Below are 15,113 nucleotides of genomic sequence, written 5' to 3' on the forward strand. Positions count from 1 at the left end.
ATTGCACAAGGGGCCAAATAAAGTGCATCACATTGGTTGTTAAAGAGTACATGACAAACAGGGATAGGTTATTATTTTCCTTTATAAAGCTTTAATGAGGCTAAGTGGTCATACCATGGGAATGAGAAAGTAGTGGAGAGGATTTAGAGGCATTTACAAGATTATGACAGGCCACTGGAATGTCAATGAAGGGATTGAAGGTCTGGGGACTAAAGAATGGTTGATAGGCCAAAAAAAAAAAGGGGGACATGATAGAAACATACATTATTAATGGCAAGGAGAGAACAAGGGCCATACTTGGGCCATTATTGCATACAAATATGATTAGCAAGGTCAGGATTATAATTTTGGCTTGGAGGGTAGTGAACGAGTGGAGTGAGTTACTAGAGTTGGTTGTGAGTGCTTTGTCAGTGAATGAATTGCGCATTATAGGAGGTCTACACTAACCATTAATCAAAATCCAGTAATCAGCAGTGAGTGTACAGGTTTGTCCTTGGAAAATGTATTTTAATTCTACCTTTCTTTTATCGTGCATTTTCGGGATTCTGTTTCAGTGTGGATTCTGAGATTACATAGCTCATTAAACATTTCAAACCACTCCCCACTGATAAAGCCAATGGATGGCAGTCCTTAATTACATATTTGTTATAATATGTTATCTTTCTTGTGGGCAAATTACCACATTTTGTTGAAGCAAAATAAACAAGACACGGTTTAAGACATGGTATGATGAGACCTCCCAGATGAGCCTTTGACTCCATGAGGTCTTGGGGTAATAATAATAATAAACTGTGCTTTGTTGCTTAGTCACTGAAAAGTGATAGTTATGTATGCACCTTTGTTTCAGCAAGTTACTTGTAAAGCTACCATTATATGTAAGAATTCTATCACAATTTACATTTGATACTATCTTTTGTATGCAAGATATTTTCAAAATATTGCAATATTTTCTTCTTTTGAGTAGTCTTATTTATTATTTACAAATAGCCTGTAAACAAAACAAAACGATGGAGGCTAGCATGTGGGGGGGGGTGCAAAATATTGGCAAGGTCATTGAATGCGAACAACTTTTAAAGTGAAGTAATTTGATTCAAAAATTTTTTTACAATTACCATTTTAACTATTGAGCCTCTTCCTCTAGACCAGTGTTTCTCAAACTTCAGATATCCGCATACCCCTCCTTAAATTTTTGTTATTACCAAGTACCTTCCTTATCGAAATAATAAATAAAGTATATTTCATTATAAATGTCTATTTATTTGAATTTATATATATAAAATTTGGAATAGGTTCCTCTTCATTTCCTGTCCATGAAAATTCATATTATACTTACCAAGATTTTTCATCTTCTCACTGGTTGTTTCTCTGGAGATGTCAGGCGACACACCCTTATCAATTTCATTTGATCCAGATACAATACCAACATTTTATTGTTGCTTACAGCTACTTGTATTTGCTATATTGCTCTCTTTTGTGCATTTTATAAATCAATCCAGTCTTCAACCAATGATCCATACATAAGAATTTGAAAGCTAAAAAAATTGCCATATTTACTCGAATATAACTTGCACTTTTTTCCTCAAAATTTAAGCTAAAAAATTGTGGTGTGAGATATATACAGGGATTTTCGTAAACTAAATTTTTCAGAAAAAAAACTGAAAATGGTGTGACTTACCAAGAAGCTCCTATTCACTATTGCTACTTTTGGCATCGAGAACAGTTTCCTTGTGTGCATCATCAGAATCGTCTACCAAAATCGCTTCATTTTCTTTCTCATTATTTCAAGCAAAAATTACCAGTAATTTACAAGACTTGAGATATGTAATGAACAATCCTTCACAAATGACTAATGAGAAGTAAAAGCAGAGCGTGAAACAGACAGCAATGGTAGACTAATAGAGATAGAGCAGCTATGAAGAAGCGAATATGATTGGTGCAGTATTAATAAAAGATCGCGCGATCCAAAGACAAGCCAACAGTTGAGTTGAAATGCTAATTCTCTTCAACCGAATTTCATAATATCTGAAATACATTCACTATATATTTCTTAGTTTTAACATGTTCACGATGGGGGTGTTGTCAGGCAAAACCATATGTTGCCAGTGCAACATATGGTTTTGCTTGAGTTTATACAGCAGTTTCTGTTGGAGGGGAGATGTGATTCTTAGTTAGTGCCGTTTTTATCCCATTTGTCTCTAATTGCACTGTTTGTTGAGAAATATATTACACAGACTGCAGATGTCTCTGTACTTTATTCAGTGATGCAATAAAAGTACTTGTTTTTCTTGCATCTTCAGTATAGTGACACTGTTTGAGAGGCGTGCTGTTTACCGCAGGGAGCGAGTTACAATCGCCAGGACATGAGCGACGTGACGATAGTAACTCACAATTTGAGTAGGAGAATTCATACATAATATATAATTTATTAAGAAATATATACATTTAAATTAATTCTGTTTTCTTAATAATGATTCCATGCGTTAATGATGCGAAAATTGTCACGTATCCCTTGAAGACCTTTCGCATACCCCGGAGGTACGCGTACCACACTTTGAGAAATACTGCTCTAGCTAGACCACTGATCTCACATAGGAAATATGTACCATGCATATAGGAAATTTGTATTGTATTTTTGGCAATTATACATCTCTCCTCAAATATGAAAAAACCAAACTTGTTATTATTATCCCAAACCCCCCCCCCCCACATGAAGTCAAACTCATCTTGGGATTTTCCTTTGTCATACACACACAGTTCATCATACTGTGCCTTAAATACATTGAAATTCTCTGCAGACGCCATGCTCTTAGGCATTCCAATTATTCACAACTTTCCTTGCAAAAAACCTGCTACTCACACCTTCCTTATACAGTTTCAAGGCATGACCTCTGTTTTTCCCCCCAACCCCCACCATTTTATTAAAAAACCCCTTCAACTTTAATCCTGTAACAACCCCTTACTGACTTGTATGTCTCTATCATATCACCCTTCTTCCTTCTATCTACTAGATTCTTCTCAAACTTTCTTCATACTTAACATTCCAGAGACCACAAACTTCTTTAGTTAATTGCCTCTGGACTCTTTCTAATATCTCTTTTCATTCTTTTTAAAAACCAGGTGACCAAATCTGTGCACAGTAGTCCATATAGATTAGATTGCCTTGATTAGGATATATATATATATATCCTAATCAAGGCTTTATGCAATGGAACCAGAATCTCCTTGCTTCTACAAGTCAGTGTCCTCTGCATTACTGCCAGATTTCCATTATTACTATTATTATTACAGCTCACCTCCAGATAGTCCAAGGACTCATCGAGGGAGGGCACTCTACAACTCTGTCTCCACCACTTAATCCACCAACTACATATAATGCCTCTATAATCATCATTAACATACGACGGCATCTACTTCCCACCACTGCCAGTATTGTTTGTTTGTAAATTGCATGTTTGTCTAATTTATCTGTATGGGGGATGAAAAACTTAAGTTTCTGAGAAAAAACTCCTGCTACTTCTGTATGAGATTGACTGAGTCACCTTCAGTTGAAAAAAAAAAATCCCATATAAAGTGTCATTTTGTGTAGGTGAAGAATTATGAGGGGAGACAGAGATGTGTAGCAGAGTAGACTGGAGTGTCCTCTCCTGGCACCTCCATGGAATCCAAGGACTCATTGGAGGTGTCGGGCAGTAATAATAATAAAAATGATCTTTGTTTTCCAAATTTTTAAAACCTTACATTCCGCAACATTGAACTGGCATCTACACTCCCGTGCCCATTCACTTAGTTTCTTGGGTCACAGCACCTTCTCTACTCCTCATAGTTCTTCCCAACTATACATCATCTGGGGGTGTCGGTTCAATGCAGCAAAATGTAAAGTCTTGAGGTTTGGGATCCATCAATTGGAGGAGCTGTACTGGAGGAGGTAGGGGAGACAAGAGATCTGGGGTGATGATTGATAGATAACTGAAATTCAGGGAGCATATTGCAAAGGTGGTGTGAGGGTAACTCAGAGGGTTGCTGTAATACTGAGAAGGACGCTGACCTGCAGACACAAGAGTTATCATTCCATTGTATAAGACCCTGATCAGCCCACACTTAGACTATTCTTCTCAGATTTGGTCCCCAGGATTTGAAGGGGATAAATTGACTGTGGAAAGGGTACAGAGGCGGATAACAAAGCATGTTTTAGGACTGTATAATATGAGTCATGAGAATCGACTGAGGGAATGTGGACTGCAGAGTTTGGTGGATAGAAGGAGAGGTGATATAATTGAGACTTTTAAACTGTTCAGAGGCAATTACAGGGTAGACATTGGAGTGTTCTTTCACTTGGTGGAACAGTGGGAAGGAGCGATGACAAGGGGACCAACCCTAGAAATTATGAAAGGAGGCTGTGCTCAAGAGGGTGAGGAGTGGTTTCTTTGCATGGAGGGTGGTTGAACCTTGGAATGCATTGCCTGGGAGAGTGGTTGGAGCAGGGAATGGTCAATGGGTTCAAGGAGTGGTATGATAAACTTTGTTTCCTAAAAATGACCTCCCACAATGAGTCTTTTGACTCCATGGAGGCCTGGATAATAATAATAATAATCTATAAACAACTGAATATTCCCATTCAAATCTTCTCCATTATCCTTAACATACAGGTTAAACAGCAATGGCCATAAAACAGACCACTGAGGCACACCAAAAGTGACTTTCCTCTTCCAGGATATTGCTCTCCCATACACAAATAGCCAATACTTATCAGATAGTCTAATATCCAACTTTATCTGCTCTAGCTTGACTATCAACTTATGTAGTAATCTGTCAAAAGCACTTGCTGAATCTAAATATACCACTGTGTATCCATCTTCTCATCCAGTGCAACATAAAATGTTTATAACAAACACTGTTTCAAAGACTTACATGATTTCTAGGAAATCATTTCAGTCATGTTTTTGCATTTTATCCTGGAATTCTATAATATATTTCAAATGTATCATATAAAAATTTCTTAAATTTATATTACAAAATGCTTACGGATTTTAAAGTGCTTGTTAATAAAAGAAATGTATATTTACAATATACTGAGTGACTTATTATTTAAATCAGTGGTTCCCAACATTTTTCTACTTGTGCACCCCTTTTACACCCATTTCTGTAAATTGTACCCCTTGTTTTTAAAATAAATGTTTTTAAATACTGACACTTTTGTTCAGTGCCTATCTTAATGTAAAATAGTGGTTTACTTGTTTTTCTGCCATTACTGATTATTTTTCATGTACCCCTGAACAGCTCAGTACATACACCCGGGGATGCTCGTACCACAGTTGGGAACCAATGATTTAAATGAATAGATTCTAAAAAATTATATTCTTGTTTAATCCTTTATCCAAGTAAGTAAACAAAATTTGTATGAAGTATCTTCATGACTAGGCTAACTGTATGGAGAAGCTAATGACTTCACATTAATTGCCTTAGTATCCCATAGAGTAAAGCACACTTAAACCTGGATAAAGAATTAAACAAGAATATAATTTCTTGAATCTTTAATTTAATTTATTCTGTTCATGGATACTCAGGACTGAAAATTTGGAACCAGGTGTGCTTAATCCAGATAGATATCCATTGTGATCTCTAGATAGGATACATGAGGGATGCTAGTATTTCTTAATTGCAGACTTCTGTCTTGCTTCTCCCCGAAAGCTGGAGAAAATAGCCATTACTGTCAAGGTGCACAGGACAGACAGATAATTCACCTTTGGATTAAAGGATTGTATTCCAGTTCGGAACAGATTTAGTTCTTTAAATCACTCAAAAGTTAACTCGGCGTAGAAGTGCAATTTGAAAAGCCAAATCTCTGAATTAATCTTTAGTTTTTGGAATTGCATAAAGCTAGCTGAAGCATTAATGCTATCTTTTTGCGACCATACTGGAAAAGCCTAAAAAAAATCTCTTCTCAATGACAAATTTAAACAGAGTTCTTCTCAATTGAAATAACTTGTCTGACTTTTCCACATAAGCATTTGGTAAGTGGTCTAAACATGATAAGCAAGAGAGTGAGAGAATTTTTTTTTAAAATGAGATAGTAAGTGGGATATTTTACAAATCGCATTATGAATATGAAGAGCATGGATTTTAAGGTACAGTATGACATATGTTGCTAGTTGAGTGGTATTTCCATATCAGTCCAATGATCTTATGGAGCTCTAGTAATGATGATGATAGATTTAGATAGCCACAAGTTCACTGTGCACATACATGCACAGCATGCATAAAAATCTGTCAAGTATACTGTATTGTAAACTGCTTAACTTGCTTTTCATCTTTCTTTCTACAAGAAAGAAAGTTTTGTATAAATTTCAAAAAATATTTTTATCTTACTTTTTTAATTTAATAAAACTTTCAGGTCGATATGCTGTAGTAGTGGCTGGAGACATTGCAGTCTATGCAAAAGGGAATGCAAGGCCTACAGGTGGTGCAGGAGCAGTAGCAATGTTGATTGGACCACATGCTGCACTGGTACTTGAAAGAGGTAATTCCCCCCCCCCTCCTCCTTCTTTAAAAATGTAACTTTTCTGTAAAAAGTGGCTTTCTTCATACTGTACTACAAAGCAGCAATAATTTTTTGTGAACAATATCAAGTAAAGCTGCATTTATCTAAAAGTGATATTAGATTCATTGTGCACTTGGCTGAAGTCCAATGCACATAGAAAACATTAAAGGAAGTATTAAATTGAAGTGTAAATTATAAAAATTAAAATTTTCAATAGTTAATACTGAATTTCTTCTGAGAATTGAGTTCTGTTTAGTAAACATTTTATAGCAGAACATCCACAGTAACCATATGCAATTTTTAGTTTATATCAATTTCAGACACAAAAGGTTGTAATGTGTTATCATCTACAGATTGATCTTAATTGTTTTTGATTTGTTGTTAATATTTTCTTTCTGTATCTCAATTGTGGATTTTCAGGAGGGACAATAGGAGCAATCCCACCCTCAGAAATTAGAACAGAATATTATAAATTTTCATTTAAATACCAAACCATTCGGTATTCTTGTTTTGAAGTATACAAATTAAAACATTTGCAATAAATGTTATTTTTGAAATTTTGATATTAATAAAATGAACTGTTAAAACTTAATAGTTCTTAATTGTAACCCCTCATTTATTGCAGTTGTCCCTTCTGAAACTGAAAACTGGATCCGTTACTTGCCATATCTCAAGGAATTCCAAATATACTACCGTGCAGTAAATAAATAGATAAAATAAATCCTTTGTCTTTTTTTATCAAACAAGCCTTTAATCTTAACTTTTTGAACACTGGTAGTCAGCCAGTCTTCACCATTCAATCTTCACTGAAAGTGAGCTTTAGCTATCAATGAATGAGTGCTTTCAGGAATGAGATTAAATGAGATAAGTGCTACCATCTTTTGACCTTAAATCGTAACAAATATAATATACATACATTATTCTTAAATAGTGTGAGTGCTATGGCCACTTTTATTGCTCTGGGTTTAAAACCCAAGTCTCTGGAAGAGAAAAATCTATTGCTTTAGTCAATGATTGGCTATCTCAGAGAACCTGCTAAAGAAAGTTTCTCCATTTGGCAACTAGAATGAGCTTATAACTGTCTGCATAGTGTTCTGGAATCAAATGTCATTTTCATAGTTCTGTATATGCACTATCTTATTGTGAGAAATGTTGCTTATAACAAGCATCACCTTATCAAAGTTTTAGCCCTTCTTATCAGCATTGTGGCATCTGGTTAGTTAATTAAAAGAAAAATATTTTAGCTTTCATATGTAATATGGCTGTTTATCATATTTATTGACACACTTCATGTTTTCCCTCTCTTTCAAACCAGAAAAGGGATGAAAATAATTATGCATCTTCATTTTATAGAAGTAAGCAGGTGTTTACCTTTGAGATGATAAATTTTGAAAGTGATTGAGAACTTAGTAAAAATTCAAACCTTTAGTCTTGGTTAGTTGCTACAGTATTGTAGTGTAATGGCTGGATAGTTGTTTTGAGATGTTGGTCTTCATAAAAGGAATCTAAAATACTACAGTGGTTTCTTTGAAAGCTACGCATTTTTATGAGTAAATTCTCACTTGGTATTTAAATGATACTTAAAGGAGAAAACAGTTTAAGGCTTAAGCTTTGCAGTAAACCTCATTAGAGGATAATAAACATGCATTTTTATTTGATATCCAGGTATCAATTATCCAGAATATCCAGGTAAGCAATTACTGTTTACTTTAAAACTATAAATTTTGAAAATCATTCAGAACTTGCAAAAATACAAATCTTCAGTCTTTTAAAAAAAATAACAAACTCTTTTAAAAAGACAAGATTTTGTCTTTTATTAGTTTTTAAATAAAAGTTTCTGTGGCTGTACAGTTGGCTCTTGTTGGAAACCAGGCAGAATTCAGAATTATTCCAGTTGTTCATTTAAGTCATGTCTTTTGATTTACACACAAAAAATGACTGATTTATATGAAATTGAAATTATAAAATTAATATTTTTTAAAAACAGTGAAGGAAAACAAGATGAGATAAATGAAAGAGGTGTGATATTTTCTGTGGGAGGGTTTTCACAAATTGTTAATATGTCCAAAAAATATTTGTTTGCTAATTAATCTATGTTGTTTTGATGTCATTCAAGGTATTTTCTTACTGTTATTTTTTATTTTTTTCAGGTATGCGTGCTTCTCACATGGCTAATGTTTATGACTTTTATAAGCCAGACTTAATATCAGAATATCCACGGGTAGATGGAAAATTATCAGTAGAATGCTATGCTAAAGCTTTGGATAAGTGCTATGAAGGATTCTGTAGAAAATCAGAATTGATCTTAAATAGAGGTATGTGAAATTATGATATATTGGTACTTATATATTTATTTTTTTTAAGTATTATATGCATGGAGGGAAGGGAGATGGAAGCATCACTTCTATTTCCTATTTCTTGATAGATTATTACCAGAAAATATATAAATGAAGCCTGTGTGACTCAGTGGAGGTGGCACATACATTCTCTGTGCTAGGTCACCTGAAGACAGATTTATAGTTCAAGTCTAGTCACCAACTGGAGGAACTTTTTCTAAGCGTTTCTTCGACAAGTTCCTGAGTTAGTCGATCTCTGGCACTGGCAAGTGGGTTTTTTTCTCCTGGAAACTCAAGAAAATCAATTGTAGAAAACCCACATTATTTCAGACAGTAACACATCTTGTTAGGGTTAGGTACCAAGAGATGGCAGAACTTGTTTGCTAGTCCCTACATCAGTGGCCTCTTATAATTAATTTGATAGACATGGGCCAGCTATCTTCGATTGGCTACCAGTAGAGATTGAACTGCCCACTCAGTCTCCAAAACCTAGATAGGACTTAAAGGCCTCACTTGCTCCCTATAAAGGAATAAAAGACATTAGCTTATTATTATTATTATATATATATATATATATATATATATATATATATATAGGCAGATTGATTTACTCGGCTGATATACATTTTTTAAAAAAATTGAATGACTAGAAATCAAGAAAAATGAAAACAAAGTTTATTAGCACAACTAGTTTCAGCTTGTATCTGAAAGTTGAAGTCAGCGCATTCAAAACTCTTCTCTCATTGGGTGTATGCATGCATATAGCATCTCGCGAATGCCAGTATTTCCTATATGTTTTACTGGTTATTTCTTTTTTAATGTGCACCTGAAGAAGGCTGATACAAGCTGAAACTAATTGCATTAAGAAACTTTGTTTTAATTTTTCTCAGTTTCTAGTCATTCAATTAAAAAAAATAAAATAAAATAAATAAATAAAATATATATATATACCAGAGTGATCTGAAAAGTTCTCGACCTAACAATGAAAAAATGAATTTATAATTTCAAAATTATTTTTTTATTTTTCAACATAATCTCCCTTAAGACTAATACATTTATTCCAGCGATGCTCCAGCCATTATTCCATCGCTGTAGTGGTTCTCAGTAAAATCTGCAAAATACCCCTCTTACAGCTGCAATCACCTTGATTTGAAGAAAAACGCCGACCACCTAGGAAGAGTCTAGTTTTGGGAAGAGATAAAAGTCAGAGCAAGCCAAATCTGGGGAATAGGGTAGATGTTCCAACAATTCATAGTGCAGATCTCTTAATTTTCCCATTGCCAAAACACTTTTGTGGGTGTTCATACAATTCATATTGCAGGTTTGATCTGCTGTGAGCAAGCACGGCACCCATCTTGCGGAAAGCTTTTTCATATGCAATTCTTCATGCAAAATATATCCTACACATTCTTTTGAAATGCCTATCGCCTCAGTAATTTCACACGCTTTGACTTGCCAGTCATTCAATACCATATCGTGCACTTGATCAATGATTTCTGGTGTTGTTACACTTTTTTGGTTGTACTTCATGTGGATTATCTTCAAGGCTGGTATGTCCACGTATAAACTCGGCAACCCATTTCTTAATTGTCAAAAAACGAAGGGTAAGAGTGTCCATAAACTTTTATGAACCTTGAATGAATTTCTTTTGGCGTTAAACCTTTTTTTACAAAGAATTTTATAATCGCATGATACTCAGTTTTATCCATTTCAAGAGATACAGACAACACTTTTGCTTCAAACGGCTGTATAAAACGAACTACTTGATAGAATGACTTAAATTTCACATGGATGGTTATGACAAATGTACCAGGTTAGAAAAAAAAATATTTTGCAGATGATGCCATCTATGGCTGAGGCCGAGAACTTTTCAGACCACACACACACACACACACACACACACACACACACACACACACACACACACAGTCAAACTCTGACTTACATGTTTATGGTCTGCAAATTTATGTTATATGGAATTTCCCTGAACCTAATAGTTGGTGGGGTAGCAGTATACTACTTTACTAGGGAATTAATTATTGTACAGGGTGGGTTCCTATTGCCTTCTTTACCCTACAGTATGTTTATGTCTGTAGATGATGTATGTATTCACTTACCAGTTTGCCTGTTTTGAGAGAGGGTATCGTTTGGCAGAGAAAATTCTTCAAACAAATAGAAGGGACAGCCATGGGTTTGCCACTCTCCCCACCCTTGGCCAATTTCTTTATGGAGACCTTTGAAGAAAAAGCCCTTAGCCTCTGCCCCACAAAAACCAACCATATGGCTTTTCTATGTTGATGATGTGTTCACTATTTGGCCACATGGCTCTGATACACTCCTCTCCTTCTTAACACACTTAAACAACCAACACCCCAGAATCAAGTTCACCCAGGAAAAAGAGGAAAACAACAGCTTCCCTTTCCTAGACACACTAGTCACCCGCCAGCCTAATGGAACCTTGGTTTTCTCAGTTTATAGAAAACCCACCCATACAGGGCAGGTACATTTACCAACAATCCCCCCCCCCCACAGAAATATGGAGTGGTGAAAACACTATATAACAGGGCTAAACTAATCTGTTCTAAAGACATGGCCCTAAACACTGAACTAAATCACATCCTCAACACTTTCTCAGCCAATGGCTGTCTCCCCTCCCTCCCCCCCCCCCAAAAAATCCAAAAAATATTGAAACCTACAAACCACAACCCTTCACCCCCTTCACAACAAGGATTACTCTAAATCCATCACCCCTACATCTGAGGCACCTCAGAAAAAATTACCAAAATCTTAAAAAAACATGACCCGATCTGTTACAGACCATACAGAAAATTGGCATCCTTATCCGCTCCACTAAAGACCAACCACTTCCCCTAGACCTACCTGGTGTATACCAGGTCCCTTGCAGCTGTAAACTGTCTTACTTTGGCCAAACAGGCAGGACAGTGAATATCAGAATTTCTGAACACAAGGACTACATCCGTTTTTCACAAGTACAGCCATTCTGATCTTGCAGACCATGCTCTGGATACATGCCACAGGATACGGTGGAAGAAAGCTACAGTAATACACCGTAGCAAATACAAATTCGAAAGACTATTTTTGGAATCGGCCTCGGCCCTAAGAAACTCTCCAAACCTCAACAAATTTAGTTGTATGAAACTGCCCCAAATTTGGGAGGCTTACATCAATAGACCTTCAGCCCAATGGCAAAGAACACCTACTTAGCCTTCTAGAGGGCACCATCAGGAGGACTTTTAGGAGAACAATAGCTTCATCACTTCATTCTCAGTTACTGTGTTGTAGTGCCTACATGGACGTGCCTTTTTTTGTAAGTTCCTTTTGAAGATGGCAACGTGACATTGCCGAAATATCGGAAATATTTATTAAAGTGTAATTTAATTTATATTCGTATCTACGTTGTCAATTCCCTAAGTGATTTAGTAAAACAACAAGTAACTTTATACAGTTACTAATTATATGAAGAGCCAAAGGCTTCAATTCGGCGACATGAACTTATTTAAGTTAAGGGATAAGGGAGCCTGTTCCACCCTTTCTATGAGTTGCCTCAGCTTGCACTACCTAATGGATCAGGTGCAGCACTATCCAGGTATTTGCTTACGTTTGGAATCGCCGAACTTTATATAGTTTCTATATTCGGCATGAAACTCTTTGAGTTTCTTTCTTATTCGGCTAAGAAACAATATGGGATATAATATCCCTTAACTTAAATAAATCTTTATACAGTTTCCAGGGATGACCTTTTGTTCTACCCCCTTTCCCATTCTATGAAAAAATCTCTTCCATGTCAACCTGATAACAACCCTTGACTAACTTAATGTCTCAATCATATCCTCCTCCTCCTCCTATTCATGAGGCTTTGCAATTTACATTCTCTCAATCTGTCCTCATACTCCACATTCCAAAGATCACTTTTGTGAATCTTCTCTGGACCCTGTCTAATATATCCTAATCACCGTGAAATCCTGGTGACCAAATCTGTGAATGTAACATGAATTTTATGTAAGTCAGATTTAACCTTCATCTTGGTTGGCCGAGTGGTTAGCATATCCTCTCCAGCCAAGCAGCTGTGGGTTTGAATCCTGCCGTGATGGATGTTTGTGATTGTCCTAACTTTGTGTTGAAAGGGTATCTGCAACCCTACCACTTTTTCTAGCAGAAGGCTTCACTCCCAAAACCTGAAGTATGGGAGTGAGCATATGGCATCTACTGATGTCAAATGTGAAATTTTTTTAGATTTATCCCACCCTATCCCATCCATTAATCACACCAAGTTTTATTGTAACATCCCTATTCCTGAACATTTAAACACTGAAAAATGCAACATCAAAAAGAAAAATAGAATACAAAGTACAGGGAAAACAGAAATAGCAGCTCCCACCCTTGAACAGAAATCAGGGGCATGTCGGCAATATGTGTAATGTGTGCGACACACACAGGTGCCAGGATAGTAAAGGCACCAAAGATTTCAGGTGAGGAGGCAATACTTAAAAAAAAATTTTTCATTAATTATATTAAAATAAATTACATTTTTGTTTAAATTTTAATCTGAAACAAATTATTTATAATCACCTATTTGTTATTATTCCTTAAGATCTTATTTTATTCTGATCCTAGTTCTAACTAACACATAGTTTAGTGTAAACAAGTTAAAACTTGAACTTTGGTGAGTTGACTGTTTACAGGATGATGCGCGTTTGAATTTGTTTAATCTTGTTCACACTCGCATTTGCTCTAAACATATAAGAAAATTTGCTGCAGTTTTTAACTTTACTCTATATTCTGCTGTTATCAGCAGAATATAGGCAACATCTTGCAATATACCTGAATCGTCATGAGAAAAATTTAAATCATTTGAACAATTACAAAAAATGGACAGAATTAATTACATCCTTAAAAAATAAAACTTGTATTGATCATTTGCAACAAACAGTTTTAGATAATGAAAGGAAATGTTGGCATGAAGTTATAAAAAGAATAATTTTTGTCATATAGTTTTTAGGCAAACAAAATCTAGCTCTTCCTGGTAAAAGTAATAAACTTTATGATTGAAATAATGGCAATTTTTTAAAATGCACTGAGATGTAAGAAAAGTTTGATCCTTTTATATCGGAACACACGCGACGTGTAGCTAGTGATCTCACTTTAAAAATATGCCCTCCTATTTAGGAGATAAAATTCAAAATGAATTACTCACTTTATAGGCATCAAATATTAAAAATAACATTTTTATGTTATTTTTAATATTTGATGCCTGTGCGCAAACTAGAGTTTTGCACACAGGTGCCGACACTACTGGTGCGCCCCTGCAGAAACACACCCTGCAAATCGACAAGGCCATCGTAATAGATTGACAAGATAATGAAACAATGCTTAGAATATTGGAAACAATAGCCATAAAATATGACAAGCACTCAATCAATGTCAGCCGACCATACATAATCTCAAAGTGTTGGAAGCTCTACAACATAAAAATTAGGTCACAACCCCGACCAATAGGCGATAACACAAATACTTCAAAGGCAGAAACACCAAGCCAACATGACATAGCATCCACTTCCTCCATTGATGAGTTCAGATGAAGACCCACGTGGTCGAAACAGCTTGCACCTCGTCAACCCTATGCCTGGCCCCCTTTTTCAATGAACCCGTTCCCTTCCTCTAAAAAACAGATTCTAACGTTCAGCCCCTTTTTCATCTTTCCCACCCTACAAAAAAGCTCTGCCCATCCTTAATTATAATATATGCATATATTATATAGAAAAACCATTTTTTTTCAAATTAATTCTCCCACATTGCCAACCTCCCCACTCCCCTTTCAACACCGTAACAGCAGAAGTATGCACACCGCAGAAAGAAGACAGCCAACAACATCCAAGATAAGGTATGTGTGAATTTTCTTCTATTATGCTACATATATTTGTCTGTAAAACCACATCTGCAATGCCCTAAGAATTCTTGAGTAAAAAGCCAATGATATTAAAAAAGGGGCGCTCCTAAACTTAGTATCTTCATGTTTGGGTCTGCCTCCCACTGACAAGACCTCAATAAAGGTTGGAACTGGTCTGGGTAGTGCCACTTCCCTTAATGCATAGCAGTATACATGTCTGCAAGGAGATGTGCTTTGCATTATGGGAGATACTGAGACGAGTGATGAGAGCTTGGTCGGTCTTTGCTCAGAGTTTCCTGGTGTTGCACTACCTTACCTCAGTCCTGAAGAT

At 35.8% G+C, this 15,113-nt stretch overlaps 1 protein-coding gene across 3 annotated transcripts in view; it reads left to right on the forward strand.

The window, feature by feature from the left end:
• Nucleotides 1-15,113, forward strand: part of Hmgs (hydroxymethylglutaryl-CoA synthase) — a 169,161-nt gene that overhangs the window by 94,104 nt on the left and 59,944 nt on the right. For all 3 annotated transcript variants that reach the window (XM_090404627.1, XM_090404626.1, XM_090404625.1), the window contains exons 3-4: nt 6,392-6,517; nt 8,689-8,853. In XM_090404627.1, the coding sequence (XP_090260753.1) occupies nt 6,392-6,517; nt 8,689-8,853 (291 nt within the window). The remainder of the gene's footprint in view (nt 1-6,391; nt 6,518-8,688; nt 8,854-15,113) is intronic.

Source organism: Typopeltis vanoorti, chromosome 15 (assembly GCF_054136105.1).
Source record: "Typopeltis vanoorti isolate ZY-2024b chromosome 15, IOZ_Tvanoo_1.0, whole genome shotgun sequence".
Classification (NCBI taxonomy): domain Eukaryota; kingdom Metazoa; phylum Arthropoda; class Arachnida; order Uropygi; family Thelyphonidae; genus Typopeltis; species Typopeltis vanoorti.